The sequence below is a fragment of the Gekko japonicus genome, unplaced genomic scaffold, assembly GCF_001447785.1.
Source record: "Gekko japonicus isolate JY-2015 unplaced genomic scaffold, Gekko_japonicus_V1.1 scaffold182, whole genome shotgun sequence".
NCBI lineage: Eukaryota > Metazoa > Chordata > Lepidosauria > Squamata > Gekkonidae > Gekko > Gekko japonicus.
Genome location: NW_015173128.1, coordinates 589,913 through 611,657, shown reverse-complemented (window position 1 = coordinate 611,657; position 21,745 = coordinate 589,913). Strand labels below are relative to the sequence as shown.

Genomic DNA, 21,745 nt, shown 5'->3' with positions numbered 1-21,745 from the left:
AGGTGTACATAAACTGTCCTTCAACAATTCATTTCTTTTGGTGACGTATTGACAATATACTGTTGATTCACTTCATCATAAAGCTATGCTTACAGCTCAGGCATTCAGCAACCATAGCCCATTGAAGAACATTGTTCAGAAGAAGATCATTTTCGAAACGGCACATCATTCCGGAGACCACCGTCTACTACATTCACTATTTATATTTTTGTTATTGTATATTATGATTTACGAATATATTATTAAGCGCTAAATTGTCACAGTTCTTTTCCGTTTTTCATTTGTCTCATCACTGTGCCCATTCTTGTAACTATTTATTGGGTGCTGCTGGAGACAGAATGCTGAGCCACACCAACCTTTGGGTCTGGTCTCCCAGGGCACAAAAAGCACAGGATCAGCAAGGGGACAGAGAGGGCAGAGAAAGAAGTACTCTTCTCCCTTTCTCACCATACAAGAACTCGTGGGGCACTCAATGAAACTGATGAGCAGTAGGCTGAGAACAGATAAGAGGAAGGACTTCTTCACCCAAAAAATAATTAACACATGGAATTCACTGCTGCAGGAAGTGGTGGCTACAAGCATAGGCAGCTTCAAGAGGGGACTGGATAAACATATGGAGCAGAGGTCCATCGGTGGCTATTAGCCACAAGGTATAGATGGGACACTATGTCTGGGGCAGCGATGCTCTGTATTCTTGGTGCTTGGGGGGCCAGTGTGGGAGGGCTTCTGAAGTTCTTGCCCCTTTGGTGGTCCTCCTGATGGCACCTGGGTTCTGGCCACTGATACAGAGTGTTGGACGGGAGGGGCCACTAACCTGACCCAACATGGCTTCTCTCACGTTCTAAGGGGCTTGCAGCTATGCAACACATTTCGCAGAACATGTCCAAAAGTGTCTGATATGAAACAGCTCTCCTTGTACAGAAACCAACTGAAAGGTTTCCGTCATGTTGTCGCGTGGCCAAGAAACAGACCCCATGCAACTCAGATTCTCAGTAGATTCCCAGTGGAGTCTGTGAAGCAAAGAAAATGGGACAGGACCCTTGTATCTTACGGGGCCCCCTAAGCACAGTTACTGCCATCTAAGCCTGCAGTTGACTTGAAAGGAGGAAGCTCTGCTTAGGGTGGCACTGTCCGCTCCTGCGTTTCTGTGCTTCCTACTTCCTCCTGATAGCCTGAAGATCGGTGCTTGGTTTTAGGGGAAAGGGCCAGGACCCTGGCTTGGGTTTTGCTTCTTGCTCTGACCTGAAATCAAGCTTCCACGGTGGATGAGGAGTGGGAGAAGCAGGCAGCAGGGCTGAAAGGAAGAACTGGGCTTTAAGCTAGCAGTGCCAGTGTCTCAGCATCCTGCTCTGCCTGACACTCGTCCTGTGATGCTCCAGTGATGCCGCAGGTGGAATTGTGCCTTTCTCTCTCTCTCTCTCTCTCTCTCTCTCTCTTTTGTTCAGATTTTCTTGCTGAAGTTTATTTATAGCCAGCTTTCTTCACTGGGACACAAGATGGATTACACAGTGTAAGTCAATGCCATCAGTTGGATGAGACATTTGATAAGCAACATAACAGGACGGGGATAATAGCAGTCTGGTGTAGGGGTTAAGTGTTGGATTAATATCTGGGAGACCTAGGTCTGAATCCCTACTTGTGCCATGGAAGCTCACTGGATGACCTTGGGCCAGTCACACTCTCTCAGCCTAACCTACCTCACAGGGTTGTTGTGGGGATAAAATGGAGGAGAGGAGAACAATGTAAGCTGCTTTTGGGCCCCCATTGGGTAGAAAGGTGTGGTACAGTGAATTAATTAAACAAACAGCAATCTGAAACAAAGCACAGTATTCTCTGCTGTGTCTCTGGAGATTTCCTCCAGCAAACCCAAATTCTCTCTGCTCAGACCTTCTGGCTCTTCTCTTTCTTCCCCTCATTCAAAAGCAAACCACAGACAGTTACCATGAGCACGTCAACAATTTATCTGTTTTTGCTATTGACGCACAATTCAGAGGGTAATTTAAACACTTGTTTCCAACTAATCAGAATCGCTTGCTTCTTATTTTGCAAGGCCAACTGTGCTAGACTTTTTAAAGTCACGTTTGTTTGCCCAAAATGCTGTAAGACCAGATCTACACATGCAGCAGAATGATGTGGCTGAATAAACTTTACTTTATTACTTGATGCTTGTAAAATTAGGCACCGTTCTGTCAAACAAAGCAACTTACAAAACCAAACTAAAGTAACAACAGTACCAATAAATATAACTGTAGGGCCAGGTTTTGCAACCATCTTTTAATACTCCCGCACTTAAGCAGTTCCCTTCAAGCAGAAAAGGGTCTAGCCCAGTTTATACCCTACTTTGCTAGTTTCTGCCTGCAAGGAGTCCCATGAAAGAGAACATTTAAATGTGTGATTCCTATCACACACACAAACAAAATTTCAGTGGATAAAGTCCATTTTACTACTGTGTTTGGTCCTTGCTGGCATATGTCATGGGATAAGGAGGACTGTACCAGTTCAGGCTGCAGGTGGAACTGCCATTTTTAGTTCTTCCGATAAAGATCCCTAGCAGCGCACAGAGACGTTTTGCGTCACCCATCTTGCAGCTGTGCTTATTTTCTACTTGGAGAACTTTTTCTGGAGGTGATCGTTTAAATATAAGATTCCTCCACTTGCAATCTGAAGTGGTCCTGTCCCTTCTACTGCCTCAGGACTCTACCACTTTTGTTCTACTGCATGTGTAGACTTGGTCTATTACATATGGAAATCTAACCACAATCAGCCTATGTGACATACTGCTCAGGACTAGCTTGGCACTACACGAGATGTTTGCCTTAACCAACTTCTGGAGGAAGCAGGATGAGTCTTATGTGATGAAATTAGGGGCATACAAAAAAACCACCCCGATATTTTTTGGATTTGAGTATACTGAACCCGAAAAATATCAGAATTTCCTGGTATTTCTGAATCCCAATAATAGTATGGTACTTGGACTCAGTAAACATTTGGGAAACCTGATTTTTTTCAGTTCCATTATACCCTATGGAGACCATTATAGTCAATGGTACCCATAGGGTATAATGGAGAGTCAATCCAGGAGTATCTGGGGTTCTGGGGGGCATGTTTTTGAGGTAGAGGCACCAAATATACAGCATAGCTGCTGGTGCCTTTCCTCAACCCCCCCCCCCCCCAAAGTTTCAAAAAGATTGGAAAAGGGGATTCAAATCTATGGTACCCCCATCCTCCATTGTCTCCAATGGACAGAAAAAAGGCATTTAAAGGGATAGCAGTCCCTTTAAATGCCTTCGCCAAGCCATGACTCCATGAGTGAACTCCAAAGGTGTTTAAAGGGTCTGTGATCTCTTTAAATACTTTCTCCAAGCAGTGAGTTCACCCAGAAGGCATTTAAAGGGACTGCTATCCCTTTAAATGCACCTTAACTTTGGCTATCCACAGTCCTGAAATTCCTGAATATTTTTGAGATTTTTAGGGTTTGGCCACTTTGGATAGCCAAAATTAAGCCTCAATCAATAATCGGCTGAAAAAAATAGCCTTTTCGGCTCTGTTTATGCTGAATACCCACCCCTAGATGAAATAAAAAGCACTCCTTGCAAAGTCTGAAGAAAGACAGGCTGTTTCTCTGGAAGAGCTATGGTAGTATGGTTTATCATGATGACTGAACCAAGGAGCTCTCTTCCCAGAATGTTGGGAAGCAAGAGGGGCAAGAAGAAAAACATTATGTGAATTTTAGACATTCTGAGGGAGGAAAACAGATTGGGTTATGAAACATCTAAAACTCAAATTTCCCCCAGACTTGCTTATAAGCTGCAACTGTGCTTGTGTTTGGAGATCAGGCGATATATAGGACTCCATTTTGGTACATAAAATTCTAAACAGGTCCACCTGTCGTTTGTTTGGCCAGTACGCCAGGAAGCTTAAGAGAAACAGAGCCAGCACAAACACCTCGTCCAGTGCTTTATGGGTGACAATTTCCTGTTGTGCTGAGAGGATTGATAGATGGGAACTTCCTGTTCTTTTGTATTATTTCTACTTATCAACGGGTCGTTTATTAAAGAACCATACAGAGTCAGCAATCTGGCGTGGGATTTCTGCTTGCCCGCTATCATGGTATTCTTTGGAGGCACAAAGCTTGCAGTTTTAATATTTTCTGGAGGGAAGGAGGGAATCTCAAAGCTGCACTGAAATGCAGGAAATTTGCTGGCCCCTAGGAGGAAAAGAACTGATATTGAACGAGAATTGCAGAGTTTGTGGGGAACACCCCAGACTTCAAACCCAACAGATCTTTCCTGATTTCCCTTGATTTCCTGCACTTCCATTCTCCCATTTACTATTGGGTTAAATGTAAAAAAAACAAAAATCGCCATGGAAGCACAGAAGCTTTATGCAGCACCCCCAATCCTCCATGTTTCCCAGTTAAGGGTAAAACCCTGTTCAAATCAATTACAAAGATGATCTAACTTCAATGGTAACAAGAGAAAGAAATTTTACTTACAAAGATGGAGCACATCTTACATGGCGTATTCATGTAGAGATACGTTTTAATTACTGTGAACAGATTAACTTCAAAAGGGTTAACTTGGGTTGCGGTCACACGGAGCATTAGGCACGCTAGAGGGACGGAAGATAGGCGGATTTTCCGGGCGCGATCTCACCGCCACATCTGGGAAGCGTCGAGCTTCCATGGCGAACCCGAGGCTTCCCGCGGAAGATGAGCGGTAAAAAACTAGTACCTCGGAGATACTAGTTTCCTGAAACCGCGGGGCAAGGGCGGGCGTCTGATCGCGTCTCCGGTGGTAGTTCTGGCGCCCGCCCATGTCCCCTCGCAAAAAGGTGGGTTTTTTTCAAAGTCTCCACGGATGCGCACAAGCACCCAAGGGAGCATGCGCACATTTGAGTTTTTTTAAAAAAACCAACCCCGTTTGCCCTGCGCCCCGCTTCTTTGCCGCGCTGCAGGACTGTGGAGTGATCGGCACCTCCCCCCTACCACGGGACCTCCACGGTAGGTCTGCTCGCGCAACCACGTGGTTTTTAGCCCTGGGGCAAACAGCCACGCTTCCCCTCCGCATTTTCCTGCCTGTGTGCCCGCAGCCATGCTAGAGCTTCAAGCCCAGGTAAGAGAGAGAAGAAGAGAGGTCCCATATAAGATGAAACAGGAGGCAAGCAACAGCCAAAGAAGCTCAACGCCTAACAGATGAGAGGGTGGGGCCAACTGCCAAGTGTACCCAACTGAGAGAATCCTCTTAACCTGTTCCCTTCCAGATCCTCTTGCATGCACAGTTACAATATCCAACATTTTCATGGCAAGCCTTTAAACAGCAAAAACCCTCAGCATTATCAGAGCCAGCACTGGTATAGTGTTTACAGACCAGGACTGGAGAGATCCTGGTTCAAACCCCCATTCAGTCATCAAGTCCACTGGGTGAACCAGCATGGAGTGCTGGACTCTAATTTGGAAACCTGGGTTTGATTCCCCACTCCTCTTCATGAATCCTGCTGGGTGACCTCGGGCCAGTCACAGTTCCCGCCGAACTCTCTTGGCCCCACCTACCTCACAAGGTGACTGTTGTGGGGAGAGGAAGGAAATGTGATAGTTAGCTGCTCTGAAACTCCTTTAGAGAAATGTGGGGTTTAAAAACTTATGCTTCTTCTTCCTTCATGGTCTAACCAACCTTATGGGGCTGTAATTAAGACAAAATGGGAGGAGAGGGGGACAGAACCACATATGTAACTCTAAACTGCACGGCGAAAGGCCAGAACAAAGATGTAACAGACAGCTAGCTTACGATATGCAATGCTCTGCTCCAGTTTGAGAACCTGTGTCTATCAGGAGAAAGCAAGATGCAATAGGAGACTTGCAGAAGGCAAGCTGCAATGGGGGCCTTTGGGACAGCCACTGGCAGCCCATTCTAAAATACAACTGCTGCAAGAGGCAATGTTTGGGAATTGGCAGAGGCAGAACACGCCATCCAAAGAGTGGGAGCAGAATGGAAAGGAGGCGCTGCTGCAAAGAAAGCGAGGGAGGCCTGGCTTCAGAGAGTCCCTGGGAGGAAGCCAACCGGAGAGTCACTCAGATTATTAATTGGCTCATAAATGGAAGACGCAACACTCCCATCTCTTCACAAAAGGGGGAAAGTTCCATGCCGCTCCAAAGTTTAACTGACGACATACTGGCATTGTGAGCAAACAGAGACCCCACCTAGAGCGCCAAAACATCATTAAATAACAGCCAGAAGTGAAAGGCACAATTACAAAACAACAGGGAGAATAGAAGTCTCTCGTTTGCATGTTCAGAGTTAACCTTAGCAACCTAACAGCTCAATAACCTCATTCCTGCCCTTAAAGCCTGTGGGATGCTGAAATGCATCATTCCTGAACACTCTTAACACTGAACACGCTTAACCTCTTTATCTTGGAATCAAGACAAAGCTGTGCAGGTTTCTTTCCAAGGGCTGATGGCATCATCTTCCAAAGCAAGGAGAACTGCATGGAGATGGTGGGTCCAGACATATTACCATGGACTCAGACAGCCCTGAGGAAACAGAATGGTGTGTGCCAGCTGCAGGGTTTAAAGGCTTGACGGAGCTATCTCCAGCACTGATGTGCTCCAAATACACAAAGCAGCAGCTTTTATTTGAGAGGCTAAATCAGGGGTGTCAAACTCATTTGTTACAAGGGCCGGATCTGACATAAATGAGACCTTGTTGGGGCCATGTCTGTCATAAAATGTAATGCCAGTAGCAGAGATATAAACTTAATAAAGGACAAAAACACATTTTTTTTTCTTAAAACAAAAACGTGCTTAAAACATTAGCTCTGTAAGCTGCAAACCTACTTTTGATTTATCGACATTCACCACAGAAATCTCATGCTCAGAGTTCTGAGTCTGGGACCCAGGTTAAAACATGAAATGGCTGAGTGATTAAGAGAGTCTGGCGAAGCAAGCCATGATGCAGCAGCAGCAGCAGAACTGGAAGCAGGAGACGGCCAGTTCTACTGCGGGCCTGATAGAAGCCCTCCAGGGGCCTGATCCAGCCCCTGGGCTGCATGTTTGACACCCTTGGGCTAAATGCTGTCAAGCTTTTGAAAAGTACTGAGTTATGTAATACTTAAAAGCGGGATACTCCATACTGCTTTGATTACTCATTAGCACAGCAGGACAGCAATTGCACAATTTGTCACAAGAGATCCACAAGTTTATTTGTGAAATACAGTGTCAGCTTAATTCACAGAACTGGAGAGTATATTTTAAATCCCCATTGTGGCAAGCTTGTTCTTTTTCTCAGGTGGCTGCTCTGGAGGTGGTGGTGATTCTCTCTCTCTCTCTCTCCTTTGCAGCCAGTTTGCTCTCCTTCCAGCATCTGCCCGGTTTGGGGATGAAAATGCAGAGATTGCAGAAAAGGATGGGGAGGCTGTTGGAGAGGACAGGTCCTTTCACTTCCACCGCCGGAACGAGGCCTGCAGCTTAGAGAGGCTCACAGCGGACCCGTCCTCCAGCCCCTGCGTTGGTGGCTGCAAACCACAAGCTCTACCAGGCAGTGGCCTTGCTCACTTTCTCAGAATGTGGAGGATGTGCCACTTTGGTGAAGAGTGCTCAGAGGAGCCATATGTGGCTCCTGACCCAGTGAGTGAGTATCGCTGACTTAGCAACCTGGTATCACTGATCACAGCTGATCCAAGACAGGATATGCTCTACCTCGTACTGCAGCTCATGCTGCCTTCTCTGTGCTTGGCTGGGCAAGTGGCCACCATCAATGCTCCCTCTAAGCTGTAGAGTCTTGTGAGAAAAACTTCTACTTTGTGAGCTACTGGCAATAAGTTGTGAGCGAGCGATTTGGCTACTGCATAAATTAGTTTGCTCTGGAGCCGTCCTTCCTGAGCCAAGACCAAAATGTGTGAGCCAGAGGCTAAAAAGCTGTGAGCTAGCTCACACTAACTCAGCTTAGAGGGGACACTGGCCACCATACTGATTTCGGGCTGGTTCTGGTTAGGACTTGGATGGGAGACCACCACGGAAATCCAGGGTCACTACGCAGAGGCAGGCAATGGCAAACCACCTTTGAACGTCTCTCGCTTTGAAAACCCTACAGGGTTGCCATGAATCGGCTGTGACTTGACGGCACTTTATACACAAGAACACATGCCATCAAGTTGCAGGTGACTTATGGTGACCCCAGCAAGGTGTTTTCAAGGCAAGTGAGAAGCAGAGGTGATTTGCCATTGCATTAAGAACATAAGAGAACATAAGAGATGCCAATGTTGGATCAGGCCAAAGGCCCATCCAGTCCAACACTCTGTATCCCACAGTGGCCAGAAATACCAGTGCAATCAGGAGGTCCACCAATGGGGCCAGGACATTAGAAGCCATCCCACTGTTGAACCCGACCGCTCTGCAGTTTCATGGAGTGCCCACGAGTTCTTGTATTGTGAGAAAGGGAGAAAAGTACCTCTTTCTCTACCTGCTCTTTCCCATGCATAATCTTATAAACCTCAATCATGTCACCCCTCAGTCGTCGTTTCTCCAAGCTAAAGAGCCCTAAGCGCCTTAACCTTTCCTCATAGGGAAAGTGTTCCAACCCTTTTATCATTCGAGTTGCCCTTTTCTGCACTTTTTCCAAAGCTATAATATCCTTTTTAAGGTGTGGTGACCAGAATTGCACACAGTATTCCAGATGAGGTCGCACCATTGATTTATATAGCGGCATTATGATATTGGCTGATCTGTTTACAATACCCTTCCTAATAATCCCCAGCATAGCATTGGCCTTCTTTATTGCAGTCACACACTGTCTCGACATTTTCAGTGAGTTATCCACTACAACTCCAAGATCTCTCTCTTGCTCAGTCTCTGCCAGTTCAGACCCCATCAATGTGTATTTATATTTAGGATTTTTGGCTCCAATGTGCATCACCTTGCACTTGGCCACATTGAACCCCATTTGCCATGTTGACGCCCACTCGCCCATCTTTGACAGATCCCTTTGGAGTGCCTCACAATCCTCACTGGTTTTCACCACCCTGAACAACTTCGTATCATCCGCAAATTTAGCCACTTCACTGCTTACTCCCAACTCCAAATCATTAATGAACAAGTTAAAAAGCAGTGGACCAAGTACTGATCCCTGCGGTACCCCACTGCTTACCACCCTCCACTGAGAGAACTGCCCATTTATACTCACTCTCTGTTTTCTATTAATTAGCCAGTTTTTGATCCATAAAAGGACTTGTCCTTTTATCCCATGATTTTTGAGCTTACTTAGGAGCCTTTGATTAGGAACTTTATCAAAAGCTTTCTGGAAGTCAAGGTAAACAATATCTATTGGATCCCCCTTGTCCACATGTTTGTTCACCCCCTCAAAGAACATTAACAGGTTAGTGAGACAAGATCTTCCCTTACAGAACCCATGTTGAGTCTGCCTCAATAGGTTTTGTTCATCTATGTGCCTACTAATTCTTTCCTTAATAATGGTTTCCACCAATTTACCCGGTATCGACGTCAGACTGACTGGCCTGTAATTTCCCGGATCTCCTCTGGAACCCTTTTTAAAGATGGGAGTGACATTAGCTACCTTCCAGTCCTCAGGAATGGAGGCAGATTTTAAGGAAAGATTACATATTTTTGTCAGGAGATCCACAAGTTCACATTTGAGTTCTTTCAGAACTCTCGGATGTATGCCATCTGGGCCTGGTGATTTATCAGTTTTTAAGTTGTCTATCAGTTTTAGGACCTCCTAAAATTCCTCTGCATAGTCTTCCTTCTTGGTTTCCCATTCAAATACCGACCCTTCTTAGCTTCCGAGATCAAGCTATACCATGTCACCTTCCCTCCCCATTATAATATGAACCATCCTATTTTCAGTCTCTGGTACTATGAGTTGACTTCTTCATTCAGTTATCTCTGATAATCCCTTTCCTGGCTAGGCACAGCCAGTTCAGTCTCAGTCAGTGAGTATGTGGGTTTTTTACGTCCAGTATGCATCACTTTCGAGTTGCACTGACTCTCTTTTTCCACATGACAATCCATTCTGCCAGCTGGGAGAACTTCCTTAGGAGCTCTTCATAGTCCTATTTGATTCTCACCAGCCTGAACGATTTTGTGTCCTCAGAAAACCTGGCAACTCACTCCTGATCCAGATAATTTATGAGCAAGTTAAATAGTATGGGTCCCAACTGCACCCACTGTGGATCCCCACGGCCGACTTCCCTCCATTAGGAGAACTGCTCATTTACTCCTTCCTCTGCTCCCTGTTTAACCAGTTACTAAACTCTTTTCTCCTGCGAGGGCTGTGATACCACTCCTGTGCGAGAGCTTCCCTGAACCCCATTCCATTTCCCTGATCACCACTTTCGGGGACAGGAAAACTCAGTGCAGCAAAGCCACATCACACACTTTGCATTATTAGAAGCTGTCATGATCTGTGTAGGCCTCTGGAGATCTCTGCATGAGTGGAAGAAAAGCCTGAGGCCTAGGGCCCAGGAGAGGCCTGTGTGGTAGTAGAAAGCAAGCTGCCTACAATTCCCACAATGCCTAGAACCAGCTGCAACCAATGGGGATACTGGAAGTCTCCGTGGAGATGTGTTCATGTACATGGTGGTCAGTTTAACTAATGTTCTTTTCTCTGCAGTCTTGCCTCACACAGGAGTGAACTGAGGAGACTGGTCTGGGAAAACGTTCCCGCACTGGGAGAGTGAGTACAGTCAAAGTGAAGTAGTTAGTCGTGTTAGGTTTGTTTTTCCTTTAAGCACTGTTCTACCTTTAAAGCACCTTGCCTTATTTGCCTTGCCCCAGTCTTGTTTTAATAAACCATTGTTTTATTCTCTGCCTGGTCATCAGGCCTGTGTTCTCTCGGCTGTAAAAAGGGGCATGTTGGTTGGGCTTGGGAGGGTACCCTGGGCCTTTTCAAAGGACCATAAGTCCAGGGTGGTGGCAGCGGAAGGTGGCAATCCACTGGGGTCATGACAGAAGCTGATGGGGAAGAGAGGTCTCAACCACATGAGATGCTGGGAGTTTTGCAGGCAAAGTCCCAGCATTGTTTTGTTCCTGAAAAATCATGCATATTGGGGTACGGTATGGATGGGTGGAGGGGGGATTTAGACCTTCCCCACCATGCCATTTCCCGAGCCTGGGCCAGCCCCAGGGAGTCACTGTACCTGTATGTTTGCCTCACTGGTACAACAGCAACTCCCTGGGGCTGTTCCAAGCTGGGGAAATTGTATGCTGGGAGGGTCTGACACCCCCTGCCATGCACTGAGCCCCATGTGTGTGATAATAAACAGAAATGCCAGCAACAGACTGTAGAGGCAAGAGTGTTGAACTAGGATCTGGGAGAGCTCAGTTCGAAGTCTGACTGCCATGGAAGCTTGAGCCAGTCACAGACTCTCAGCCTACCCTACCTCACAAGGTTATTATGAGGACAAAATCTTGGAGAGGAGAATGATGTAAACCACTCTGGGGTCCCACTGGGGATAAAGGTAAGTGAAATAAATGAACAACCAAATAAATAGCTGGGAAGTTTATTCAGCCTTTGATTAACTGGCGCCTCCGGTGGAAAACTATCAAAAGCTTTTTTGGAAGCCCAACTATATAATGTCTACTGGATCACCTTGTATCCATGACACGCAGAAGTCTGCATACCCAAACGAATCCAACCCAGTAAAGCACATAGCTTTGCCCCATTTGCGACCAACACAACAATTACGGTCGACTCGATTTGCATTAAACACTGAAGCCTATCATAAAGGAAGAGGCAGAAAAGGGTTACCTTCTTCAGGAATTCAAAGCCCTGCAACAGCTTTGCTAGAGAGTGCGAGTTTGCTGAGAGAACAGACAGCTCTTGGTGGAACCGGGTTGCAAAGGAAATCTTAATGAAATATGCATAGTGACACTGAAAAAGGAAGAAAAGTTTTCTATCTAATATACAATCATCTTGACCAAGTCAGGTGTGCAGGTCTGCTAGCACAGACTTTATTAGAGTTCGGTTATAAATACACCATCTTCAGACCTTCAAGGCAGAGGTTTTTGCTGATAATGGAGCAGCCAGGAAATGAAACTCCTCCCAAATACGGCTCCTTATCTTGAAAAGGCCTAAAATTATTGCTGAACTAATAAAGTAATTTTGTTGTTTTTTTAAAAAATGATCCTTTTTGTTGATGATAAAGGCAGCCATGAGATTTATTACGACTTTATGGAGTGTGAAACAATATGTTGAGCTGTGCAGGTGTTCAACACCACCACCCATTTTCATAGCTACGCCTGATCAAAGAGATAGTGCAAACAGACCTATTCAAACTATTGGTATCAGAATTATGTTATTTTGAAAAAACTGGGCAAACCAGTAAAAGTGTACATCTTCATTAAAATGCATACTTCTGTTTTCTTTTAGAATTAGAACATCAGATTAGAAATTAGTAAAGAATCCCCAGTCTTTCATTAGAAATTATCGGGCCAGACATCTTACAGGAGCGCCATCAATGCAGAACAGGAAAACATTACATACAGTATGTAAGAGGCTGGAAGTTAGAGTGAAAATTCTGCTGGCACATTTTGTACTTAGACCTCTGAACGTTATAAAAAAAGAGACTCCATTTCTTTTAAGGGAAAACTGAAGATCAAGGAAGAACTCTGCAATATCGCTAAGGGAGCAAAGCAGTGCCCCAGACCACAGCTATTTATGCTGCTCCATAGAGATCAATGGGAATAACTGAGCCTGCCCCACCCAAGTATCTATGATTCTAACCATCAGGCAGCAACCAAAAGTTTATTAAGGCAATATTGATGACATAGTGTAATGGCCAGTGTGTCAAGATTAGGGCTGGGAATAATCAGGTTCAAATTCCCATCCATCAGGAAACTCACTGACCCATCTCACTCTTTCACACATCACAGAGCTGGGAAAAGTACAGAAGAGGGCAACCGGGATGATTAGGGGGTTGGAGCTCCTGCCCTACGAGGAAAGGCTGAGGAGTCTGGGACTTTTCAGTTTAGAAAAGAGGCAACTAAGGGGGACACGATAGAGGTTTATAAAATTATGCATGGGGTGGACAGAACTGACAAAGAGAACTTTTTCTCCCTCTCCCAAAATGCTACAACTTGAGGGCATCAAATGAAGCTAATGGGCTGTAGGTTCAGGATGGGCAAAAGGAAATACTACTTTACACAGTGATTCAAATGCAGAATTTGCTGCCAGAGGGTATAGTGATGGCCACAGAAATTAACAGCTTTAAAAGAGGATTAAACAGATGCATGGAGGGTAGGTCTATCAGTGGTTACTAGCTGTGGTGATTGAGGGGAACCTCCACATTCAGAGGCGCTAAACCTCCGAATTCCAGAGCCAGGAGGCAACATCCGGGGAAAGTCTCGGCCTCTATGACCTCTTGTTGGCTGTCCAGAGGACCTGGTTGACTGCTGTGTGAGACAGGATGCTGGACTAGATGGACCACTGGTCTGTTCCAGCAGGGCTAGTCTTATGTTCTTATTACAAGGTTTTTTTAAAATTGGAAAAAGGGAGGACCCTGACCTATGAGATAAAGCTCTTGATAAAAATGCACTATATAAATAAATTCTGATTCTTTTCATTATGCTCGGCAGAGCTGCTTTGCAAAAATCAAGGCTATTTATAAAATGTGAGCATCTTCCAACTACCAGCAATTTATTTTCTTGCTGGCCTATCTAGAAGAACAGGAAGAGAGATTTAATTGAAGGTTTCATGGCCTGCAGCACCCTCTCCTGGAACAACCAATTCATTCATTCATTATTAACTTCATGTATAGCCCATCTTTCTAACCAAGACCCAAAGCAGATTATGAAGTCTGAAAAGCAATTCAAACAGCAAAGACCTCCAATAAACTAAGCAGTAGGAGTAGGATTACAGAACTGGAAAAAACAGTGCCAATAAAAACTGGTCTAAAGCATGACCTATCATAATGAAAAAAGGGGTTACAAAGGTAGATGACATTTCAGTGAAAAGGGACACGATACATACAAGAAATGAAACATCCTTATCCCTTACAGGGATCTCCGGCGCTGTCCCATTATAATACAGTTATAACTCCTTTGTAAAAATGCTCTCCTAACAATTTCTGTTGTTGAATGACAGAAGTGTGGGAGGTCTTCCTGACCACTGCAGGCAGGCTCTTCCACAAAACGCTTGGGGCTCCTTAGCTTGGAGAAACAATGGCTGAGGGGGTGACATGATCGAGGTTTATAAGATTATGCATGGAATAGAGCAGGTAGAGAAAGAAGAACTCGTGGGCACTCCATGAAATTGCTGAGCAAGTCGAGTTAGAACAGATAAAAGGAAGTACTTCTTCACCCAGAGGGTGATTAACACATGGAATTCACTGCCACAGGAGGTGGTGGCGGCTACAAGCTTCAAGAGGGAATTAGATAAGCATATGGAGCAGAGGTCCATCAGTGGCTATTATCCAAAGATATGGATAGGAACTCTCAGGCTGGGGCAAGTGATGCTCTGTATTCTTGGTGCTTGGGGGGGGGGCAACAGTGGGAGGGCTTCTAGTATCCTGGCCCCACTGTTGGACCTCCTGATGGCACCTGGTATTTTTAGCCATTGTGTGGCAGTGTTGGACTAGATGGGCCATTGGCCTGATCCAACATTGGCTTATCTTATGTTCTTATGGGAGCCACCGAAAAGATTGTGTGGGAATGAGCACTTCCTGACTTTAGCCACTTGCAGGATGGTACATTCAGGGACAAACTAAACATGATGGTGTCCTCGTGGCCACCATGGGGATGATGCCACCACCATTTTAAAATACTGTGAGGTCTTGATCCTGATTGAGTCCTCAGTGTGGCATTCTTGTTCCACCCCCCCCCCCAATGCTTTTTCAAGTGGCAAAACAGGCATGGGTGGCCCAATCCTTGGGACATTTTAAAATTCCTTTAAAATCCCAGTGGTGTCTTTGTGGTGGCCACAAGGATGCGGTAACATTTAGTTTGGCCCTCAGAAGGTTTTCCTAAGATGAGCAAAGTTGTCATGGTGATGGTCCTGGGTCCAAGGACATTAAGGGCTTTGTAGGTGATAGTTAGAACCCTGAATTAAACCCAGTAACTGATTGGTATCAAACGGGAGTCTCCGCAGAATGGGTGTTGGAGAAACAAATGGCTGCACCAGTAGGCAGGGGGAAAAACAGGTGCAAGGTGAAAATATTTATTAGACCTTTATAGATCCCTATGCATTTTGCTGTTAAGCTTCTTCAGGAGATCTTCTACAGGGTTTTTCAAATTCTACCTTGAGCAATGAGGTTATTGCTGCTTTTTTCCTGCAGAATGGGTGTAGCATGCATGTTCTGCTTTGTGTTTGTCAATAGCAGTAGCTAACTGACATATCATATTAGGTTATTACATATTACAGACGTATTTGTTTGTTTTTCAGAAGTTATAAAGTAGGCCAGGTAAAGACTTAGCTGATATGCCCAGGGTGAACTGGGAGTAAGTCACTCTGTACAGCATACACATGATTTTTCTAGTATTTGCACAACAGCCAGTTACAGCATCTGATTTGCAAGGAGGTTTCTGAAAGGTGCATTTTTCCAGAAGAATATCCATGGATAAAAATTGCAAGCTATCATACAGATGATTTTAAAAATGTTGTAAGCTGCTTTTAAAACAGTGTCTGCATCTGTATGTACTCAAACTGGCATGATTCTAAATTTAAGAGAACATAACTCTCTTTCTTGTGAATTAGCCAGTGTATATATAGTGGTAATTTTAAGTACCATTAAACTATCAGAAATGAATACATTGTTATGTGATAGGACTCAAAAGAATCAGAAACATGACAAATATTTATGAACCAATTATTTTAAAGTTGGAGAGTTCTTTGCATATAGCACTTGTGCTGTATCCAAGGCAGCCAGGACTGACATTCTAAGTATACTTAGAAATTCAGTAAGGGCTTACTTCCAAGTTAGCACAAATATGACCCCCCCCAAGGATTTGAGTCTTTAAGTTCCAGGAAACAAAGTATTCGAGTGGATTAATTATCTCAAGTACCTGACAAAATGTGGATGTCTGAAGTAAAACTAGGCAGTACACCAATACAAGGCCAGCTGTTTAAAAGGAAAAGTTCATAGCAGTTCCCCAGGAAGAGAAACACAATGTACAAGTTCAAGAAGGAAGATCATGTGTGAAGCAGGACAGTATGGCCCTGGTCACACGGGAGGTTTTGGGCTGGAAGAGGGAAAGATCAGGGGCGCAGCAAATGGGTGCGAGCACACCGCAACATCTGGGAATCGGCGTGCACCCGTCCCCAATCCGTCCCTTCCGGCCTAAAACCCGCTGCAAAAAAAAAACCCAAGTAAAAGGTAGCACCAACCTGGAACGGTGCAGCAAGTGCGGCCGTGAGATCGCCGGCGCACCCGTCTGCAGGAGCAACCGAGGCTCCTGGCCGAACTGCGCACACATGCGCAGTTTGGCTGCCTCGCTCTCCCTGCAATGGCTCCCACCCACCCCCGACATCTGATCGTGCCGGGGAGCAACTGCGCAGCGGCTCAGGGGATCTATGATCCTGCCGCCACGTGTCTCTTTTGGTGTGGCTTTACTTTGCCCATGCTTCCCCCCCCCCCCCGTGTGGCAGGGGCCTATGTTGGCCTAATGATCTAGTTAAAAGGTCGTCAAGCAGCTCAATTACATCTAAGCTTCACTAGCATGGTGTTCCTCCATGATTCACAGCCCAATCTTATACATGTTTACTCAGAAGGAAGTCTTGCTAAGACGAATGGGAGTTATTACCTAGTAATCATACATCCCCCATAAAGTGACTAGGCAGAAACTTTCCAAATGGATAAACTTCCCACGATTTACTCATGCAGTTAACAGAAGACATTCACAAAACTGTGGTCCAAGTCATCTTGACACAATTTCAAAAATAAAGCGAAATATGACTTTGTAAACACCCTCCCTTCCCAGCACTCAGTTTCTGAAGGTTGTTATGCATGCGCTTGGCTTTATTCTCAGAAACAGAACTCCAGATTTCATAAAAGCCCCACTCACAAAATTAATGGCAAGTGAAAGGAGCAACCATTCAAGACTACTATAAATATGGATTAGTGCAAAATTAATTCTGTGTTCAACTTTCTGCAATAAACTTGTTGAACTGTATTGGATTATTATTCCTAATTAAAGTTATGTCTTCCTTATTTTTAATAACGTTTTAACCCAATGTTTTCTGGTGGTGGAAAGTGTTGTCAAATCACAGCTGACTTACGGCCACCCTGTGGGGTTTTAAAGGCATGAGACATTCAGATGTGGTTTACCATTGCCACCTCTCCATCAGGATCTCCTGTCCAAATTCTAGCCAGGGCTAGTATTAGCTTCTGAGATCTGACAAGATCAGGCTACCCTGCGCTATACAGGTCAGGGCCAATGTTTTTCTAGCATTTTCATAAAACAGAAACATAGCATCTCACAAGTGACAAGAGATAAGGAGAGAACACACGTAGTCAAATCTCAAGGGGAAATGGTAAGCAAATAAACAAAGAGCCTAACTACCTCTCTTCCTGTGGTACTGTGTGTTCTGCTCCTTTCTACACAGAGAACATAAGCGAGCAGCCAATAAGCAAAATAAGCCTAGTCCTTGATATTTACCGATTCAGCAATAGCTGCCAGCATTCAGAGCAGGAGACACACAAGACAAGCACATACGCCATGGCACATGTGTTAGCCAGACCGGATTACTGCAAAGCACTTCATATGAGGTTGCACTCAGGAACTTTAAAAGGACTTGCTCGAAAGCCAGTCGAATCCGACTCTAGGGTTGCGGTGCTCATCTCTGTTTCAAAGCCGAAGAGCCAGCGCTGTCCAAAGACGTTTCCGTGGTCATGTAGCCGGCATGACTAAACACCAAGGCGCACGGAACGCTGCTACCTTCCTACCAAAGTGGTACCTATTTATCTACTTGCAATTTCTTGCTTTCGATAGGCTGGATATTCACTGGTACGGTCCCTCAGGGAATTCAAGACACCAATTTTGAAAGTGCTTTCCTGTTAGTTTCTACATTCAGTTCAGCCATTTTACTACTGTCAAACAATACGCAGGTCCATGTGCATGCGTTAAGTGCCGTCAAATCACTTCTGACTTATGGCAACCCTATGAATGAATGACCTCCTAAACACCCTATCATTAACAGCCTGGCTCAGGTCTTGCAAACGGAGGAGGGCCTTTGTGGCTTCCTTTACTGAGTCCATCCATCTGATGTTGGGTCTTCCTCTTTTCCTGCCGCCTTCAACTTTCCCTAGCATGATTGTCTTTTCCAGTGACTCTTGTCTTCTCATAATGTGACCAAAGTACAAAGCCTCTGTTTAGTCATTTCATCTAGGGCCCATATGTTTTTTTTCTTTTTTAACTTTTGGAAATGTTGTGGTTATGTAATGTATGGTCCAGTTTGGTGTAGTGGTTAAGTGCGCGGACTCTAATCTGAGAGAACCAGGTTTGATTCCCCACTCCTCCACTTGCACCTGCTGGATGACCTTGGGCAAGCTGTAGCTCTGATAAGAGCTGTTCTTGAAAAAGAGCAGTTTCTGTCAAGAGCTCTCTCAGCCCCACCTCCCTCACACGGTGTCTGCTGTGGGGAGGGGAAGGGAAAGGAGTTTGTGAGCCGCTCTGAGACTCCTTTGGGTAGTGAAGGGAGCGGTATAAATCCAATCTCTTCTTCTCTCTCAGCCCCACCTACCTCACAGGGTGTCTGTTGTGGGGAGGGGAAGGGAAAGGAGTTTGTGAGCCGCTCTGAGACTCCCTTGGGTAGTGAAGGGCCATGGGGTATAAATCCAATCTCTTCTTTTCTCTCAGCCCCACCCACCTCACAGGGTGCCTGTTGTGGGGAGGGGGAGGGAAAGGAGTTTGTAAGCCGCTCTGAGACTCCTTTGGGTAGTGAAGGGCGGGGTATAAATCCAATTTCCTCTCCTTATTTTTTGCTTATGGTAATATATGGTTCTTAGTGTTTGTTTATTTTTTATCTCCCTCTCTACAGAATACCATCCTGAGACAGATTTGCTCAACCTATGGGATAGCACTTGTGTCTTTCGTAATTGTGAAGCAATTTGGTCTGACTGTCTGAGCTGGATTTATACTTTGCCCTTCACTACCTGAAGGAGTCTCAGAGCAGCCTACAAACTCCTTCCCCTTTCCCTCCCCACAACAGACACCTTGTGATGTAGGCGTGGCTGAGAGAGCTCTTTTGAGGACTGCTCGCGAGAGAACAGCTCCGAAAGCTTGTAACTGACCCAAGGTCACACCAGCAGCTGCATGAGGAGTGGGGAATCAAACTTGGTTCTCGCAGGTTAGTCCGCGCTCCTATCCACTACACCAAACTGGCTCTTTTGTGTTCATACAGAGTTCATACAGAGTTTTAGAACTGTTTTCAAATCTGTTTTAACTTAGAATTTTTGTAAACCACTTTGTGGGCCTTCCGCTGATCATTTTTAAATACAAACTGACCTCTTCATCGGAGTCATCCATGAAGACTGAATGTTTGATGAAGGTTTTCTGTTGCGCTTTCTTGGGGAAAATAAGACCATATCTGTGGAGAGAAAACAAAGATTTATTTGCCACCTTTCCATAAAATGCCCCCAAACTAGCTGTTCAATACCAATTTTCTTAAGCTGCATTAACCATCAAATGTGCAGAAGAGTACAACAGAGGTTGAGATTTGGTGACAACTAGAGAAAGGAGGAGTGTGGTGGTTAGACTAGGATTGGGGAGAACCAGGTTCAGATCTCTGCTCCGCCGTGGTAGCTTGCTGGGTAAACTTGGTTCAGCCACTCTCTCTCAACTTGACCTACCTAACAGTGTTGTTGTTGTTGTGAAGATAAAATGGAAGAGAGAATATTGTAAGCTGGTTTGGGTCCCGACCTATGCTCCCTCTAAGCTGTGGAGTCTTGCGAGCAAAAAATTCTCCTTTGTGAGCTACTGGCATTAACGTTGTGAGTGAGCGATTTGGCTACTGCATAAATTAGCTTGCTCTGGAGCCATCCTTCCTGAGCTAAGACAAAAATCTGTGAGCTGGAGGCTAAAAATCTGTGAGCTAGCTCACACTAACTCAGCTTAGAAGGAACACTGGTCCCAACTAGAGAGAAAAGCATGGTATCAGAATCAAAACAAAATAAATCAGAATTCTTGCCTGAAATGAAGAGAATCAAAATGTATTTTGGGTAGGGGAGGCAAGTAGAGGGGTGTTCAAAGTTGGTTCCACCCCTTTACAGCAGGCTGAGGCTTGGCTTACATATGGAGGACAATGCCCATAGCAGGTGAAGCATCATATTTTGAAATGTTTTCTTGTGTTTAAAAACTCCCATCAAACAGAAAACTAGCATGGGAGGAAGAAAGGTGCCCCCCCCCCCCACTTGCCATACTAAGACCTGGTTTGTACTGATTTATACTGATTATACACTGATTTATTCATGGCACCATATTTTCACATTATTCCATCACCTCTCCCAGCCAGTTTGCATGGTAGTGAGGGGTTGCTGCCCCATTAGTCTGGGTCAATAGACTGCATGAGTCTAAATGTATTAAATCTGTACACAAATAAAACAAGATCTGAAGACATATTTGTGAGGTGCAGTCTTACACGAGGCAATCCCTCCTGATGCAAGAGAAGGAGGAACCTATCAACCAGCACTTATAGCTCATAGTAGTACTGACATTTTGCAAATCCACTCTGCACATACCTGGGTTACAGTTTCGATGTATTGTTGTTTTATTAATTGTGAAGGGTTTTTAAAAAACAAAACAAAACACTGTAGGATGCTCCAGGAACCAGTTTTGGTTGCTATGTACCCACCACACAGGCAGTGTTCCTTCTAAGCTGAGTTAGTGTGAGCTAGCTCACAGTTTTTTTAGCCTCCGGCTCACACGTTTTTGTCTTCGCTCAGGAAGGAGGGCTCCAGAGCAAACTAATGTAGGCAGTCGCCAAATCGCTCACTCACAACTTTAAATAGAATTTTTGCCCACAAGACTCCACAGCTTAGAAGGAGCATTGCACACAGGCATAAGATCCCTGCTCAAGAGGGGACTTAACCTACCCAATTAATTTCGCATCCCTTTGGGGACTGAGCACCACCCCTCAGCCACCTTCTTGCCGCCCCTCCCCGCCCTTGAACCCTGACGGCCTCCCGATTTCCAGGCTGCTCTTGTGGGAGAGGGAGGCCTCCTTCAGGCACCCCCAGAACCCTCAAGTTCTTGTGATTTCACACCCCTTCCTAGCAGGGCGGACAACATGCCTTATCCCTTTCCACACAACTTGAAGGCCAAAGGCCATTTGATCCTCACGACAACGTTGAGGTAGGGCCAGGAGAGCACTCTGCACAGATACGCCACCCTCTGCTTTCCCTTCCCGCCCAACCCGCCACCGCCCCCATTTTATACCATTCGGGCTCTTTTCTCCTCCCCGCAAATCACCTCAGCTCGGCCCGCCGCCCCTCCCCCACTCACTGCTTGTTCGGAGCTGCCATCTTGGCAGGCAGGGAGGCGCTCCGTCACTCACGCCTCCCTCAGGCGGGGCCTCGGCAGGGGATTCGGCGCGCTGGAGCCTGGAAGGAGGGACCGAGGGCGGCCGCGGGAGGGGGCTGCGCCTTCCCGACGCCCCTGGAAAGTTGTGGGCGTGTGGAGCGTTGGAAGGCCGGCCTTCCGCAAGGGAGAAGAGGGCTTCTTGCTCGCCCGCCCGCCCGGGCGCTTTGCCCTTAGGGAGGATGCCGCGCTCCCTCTAAGCTGTGGAGTCTTGTGAGCAAA

General features: G+C 45.6%; 1 protein-coding gene across 1 annotated transcript in view; it reads right to left on the bottom strand.

Annotated features, from left to right (window-relative positions):
* NSRP1 (nuclear speckle splicing regulatory protein 1) overlaps window positions 1-19,529 on the bottom strand; it is a 36,278-nt gene extending 16,749 nt beyond the window's left edge. The window contains exon 1 of the mRNA XM_015422042.1: window positions 19,454-19,529. Within this exon, the coding sequence (XP_015277528.1) occupies window positions 19,454-19,474 (21 nt within the window). The 5' untranslated portion in view covers window positions 19,475-19,529. The remainder of the gene's footprint in view (window positions 1-19,453) is intronic.
* Between the last annotated feature and the right edge of the window lie 2,216 nt (window positions 19,530-21,745).